Here is a 2,958-nt window from a genome sequence, read left to right as displayed (position 1 = left end):
AATATTTCAACCCCTTCCTTTGTGTGCCATTCCTCCTCATTCCACTCTGCAGTTGTAGTAACAGAGGTATCAAAACTAAATGAAGAGCAGAACTAATACAGTGATGGCAGAGACAGGCTTTGGGCAGACAGGCTTTGGGCAGAGACAGATTTTTTCAACTATTCTGCTGACTGAGCTCCCATATCTCAAGCCCCAGATCACTGACACAGCCCAATTACTAGTGAACTCGTTTTCTCATGGCTCTCTTGTCCCTCTGCAGCAGACATTTCATGAGAAATATGTTTAGAACATCAAATCGCAATAAAATCTCAATATAGAATCATGATAATCGCAATACATATCGTATCGGCAGCTAAGTGCGTGATATTGCATCGTGAGGTCAGTCCCTGGCAATTCCCAGCCCTGCCAATTACCCGGACACAATTTAATTTAATGTATGCACTCACTAACTATAAGTCGCTCTGGATAAGAGTATCTGCTAAATGACTAAAATGTAAATGTAAACAAACATGGAAACAAAGAAAGAAAGACAGAGAGAGAGAGAAAGGAGAAACAGTGGTGGTTTGTTATGGGAACTATTCAGAAAGAGATTATGCTCTGTAGTAACAACAGCACTATGAGAAGAACCCTCAGAAAAAGAGGTTTGTGTAAAAATAGATTCATGTTACCTTCCTCTGTTAATTTTGTATCAAAGCATAATATTGCATGACGTAACTTCCTGTAGAGGGCGCTGAAAAAGGAAATCTAATCCTCTCTGCATTCCTGATCTCTGTCCCAAACCTGTGCCCCTTCATAATCCTTTCACTCCAGTGTTTGTGAATCTGAAGAAAGCAAGATCAATATGATGACAGCTTCCACCTAGACTTTCAACAGGCTTTGGGGATCTTCTGCTTTCTTGTGTACACAGTTCCATAGGTCCTTTAGTTCAGGTCCATGGGCACAAACACTGGGTTGTAGAGTAGAGTGAGGCCTGCTCCTCCTGCTGAAGTGCTGGAGCCTGGGTCTTTCCTACAGGCTTGTCAGGGCAGACACCTTTTTCTTCCGGGCTGCCAGCATCTCGTAGAAGGGGTCCCTGCTGATGGCTTTTCTACATTAAGAGAGGGGAGAGCAATATGAATTTTCATTTTTGGCATGATACTAGAGCAGGATCGCATAGAGGAAGGATAGGACATGACTTGGAAGTAAGAAATAAGACTTTAGTCCCAAAACTCTCTCCTTTCTCCCAAAGTGTGCACTTGTTCACTTCCCTGAATGGATTTGAAAGTAAATGACTGGTATATGGAAAGTCCCTCTAGCCCATGCCTACACCAATCCAATGTGAATGTATGTACACTTCAGGAAGAAGGAGAGGTTATTGGGACACCGCCAAGAATTCACTTGATGCTGGTGATCCACTCCTCCTTTTCCTCGGCTGTGGGGGCGGAGATTCGATAGAAGGTGTGGTTGCCCTCGACAACACGTCCGTCCGCCTCGGTCTTACACGCCTTGATCACCTGATCCCTGTGGTCTGGGATGAACAGCTCAAAACAGTTCTGAGAGAGAGAGAGAGAGAGAGAGAGAGAGAGAGAGAGAGAGAGAGAGAGAGAGAGAGAGAGAGAGAGAGAGAGAGAGAGAGAGAGAGAGAGAGAGAGAGAGAGAGAGAGAGAGAGAGAGAGAGAGAGAGAGAGAGAGAGAGAGAGAGAGAGAGAGAGAGAGAGCTAAGAGAGAGAGAGAGAGAGAGAGAGAGAGAGAGAGAGAGAGAGAGAGAGAGAGAGAGAGAGAGAGAGAGAGAGAGAGAGAGAGAGAGAGAGAGAGAGAGAGAGAGAGAGAGAGAGAGAGAGAGAGAGAGAGAGAGAGAGAGAGAGAGAGAGAGAGAGAGAGAGAGAGAGAGAGAGAGAGAGAGAGAGAGAGAGAGAGAGAGAGAGAGAGAGAGAGAGAGAGAGAGAGAGAGAGAGAGAGAGAGGAGAGAGAGAGAGAGAGAGAGAGAGAGAGAGAGAGAGAGAGAGAGAGAGAGAGAGAGAGAGAGATGACTAGAAGGCTCTAAAAGGAAAACAGGGAGAAAAGCAGTGGAGAAAGAGCACAGGGAAAGAGAGAGTAACTTACTGCTTGCTTGGAGTCGTCCACCTCTCTAATACTCAGATTCTCCAGAGGGATGATACCCCTAGGCTCCTTATCCTGGAGAGAGGGAGGGAGGAGAAACCAGGAGAGAGAAACCAGGAGAAAGAAACAAGGAGAGAGCATTACAGCTCACAACTGGTACATTGAATGTAATGGAGAAAAAGCATAACAGAAAAAGAGCGAGGAATAGACAGAGAGAGAAAACAACTCACAGTAGTGTACTCAAAGTAGTACAGGCAGTTGTCTGTGAGGATGAACCATCGTCTCTTCCACGTCTTCACGCGCCCTCCTGAGGGGGTTAGAGGTTAAAGGTCAGAGTTCAATCAGGATTCATAAAATGAAAGGGTCAGAACAAGCAAAATGCACAGATTAAAAGGTGCCCCTAGACGGTCCAGACAGACAGATGGCAGCACAGACATTAGCCAGTACCAGGAAGGAGCTTATGGACGCGTTCCAAGTCGTCTTTAATGCAGTCATGCTTCTCAGAAGACACAGCATGACGGCAACAAAGTCGACCATGAATGCAATGCATTAGTTGAGATCATACAGAATGATAGAGGACTCTTCTTTGTATCTGTCCCATTATGGCGTCTGTGAGCGCACAGGCAGCGCCATTGAGGCCATCTCTATTTTGAAGTAGTACATATTCTTCTTCTACTACTTCTATGAGTTGGTAAACAAACTAAAAGTTTGCATACTGCCACCTGAGTGTGTTACTTGAACTGGTATAAAGCCAAGGTTGGCGATTTACTGCCACCTGCAGTTATGGAACGTTTGCTCACAAGTATAATTAATTGGCTGATCCCCCTCCTGATGACCCGGATGGAATTATGTGATCCCTTCCTTAAACCCAGGAAGTCC

At 45.3% G+C, this 2,958-nt stretch overlaps 1 protein-coding gene across 1 annotated transcript; it reads right to left on the bottom strand.

Annotated features, from left to right (window-relative positions):
• Positions 1–364: 364 nt before the first annotated feature.
• LOC123490938 (cytohesin-1-like) lies at positions 365–2,402 on the bottom strand (the record flags this gene model as incomplete). Its single annotated transcript, XM_045220756.1, has 4 exons — positions 365–1,087; positions 1,378–1,532; positions 2,083–2,154; positions 2,310–2,402. Coding segments are annotated over 4 exons (399 nt in total), but the record flags the coding sequence as incomplete, so codon positions are not given.
• Positions 2,403–2,958: the final 556 nt, after the last annotated feature.

Source organism: Coregonus clupeaformis, unplaced genomic scaffold (genome assembly GCF_020615455.1).
Source record: "Coregonus clupeaformis isolate EN_2021a unplaced genomic scaffold, ASM2061545v1 scaf5723, whole genome shotgun sequence".
Lineage (NCBI taxonomy): Eukaryota > Metazoa > Chordata > Actinopteri > Salmoniformes > Salmonidae > Coregonus > Coregonus clupeaformis.
This window is presented reverse-complemented; position numbering and strand designations above follow the sequence as displayed.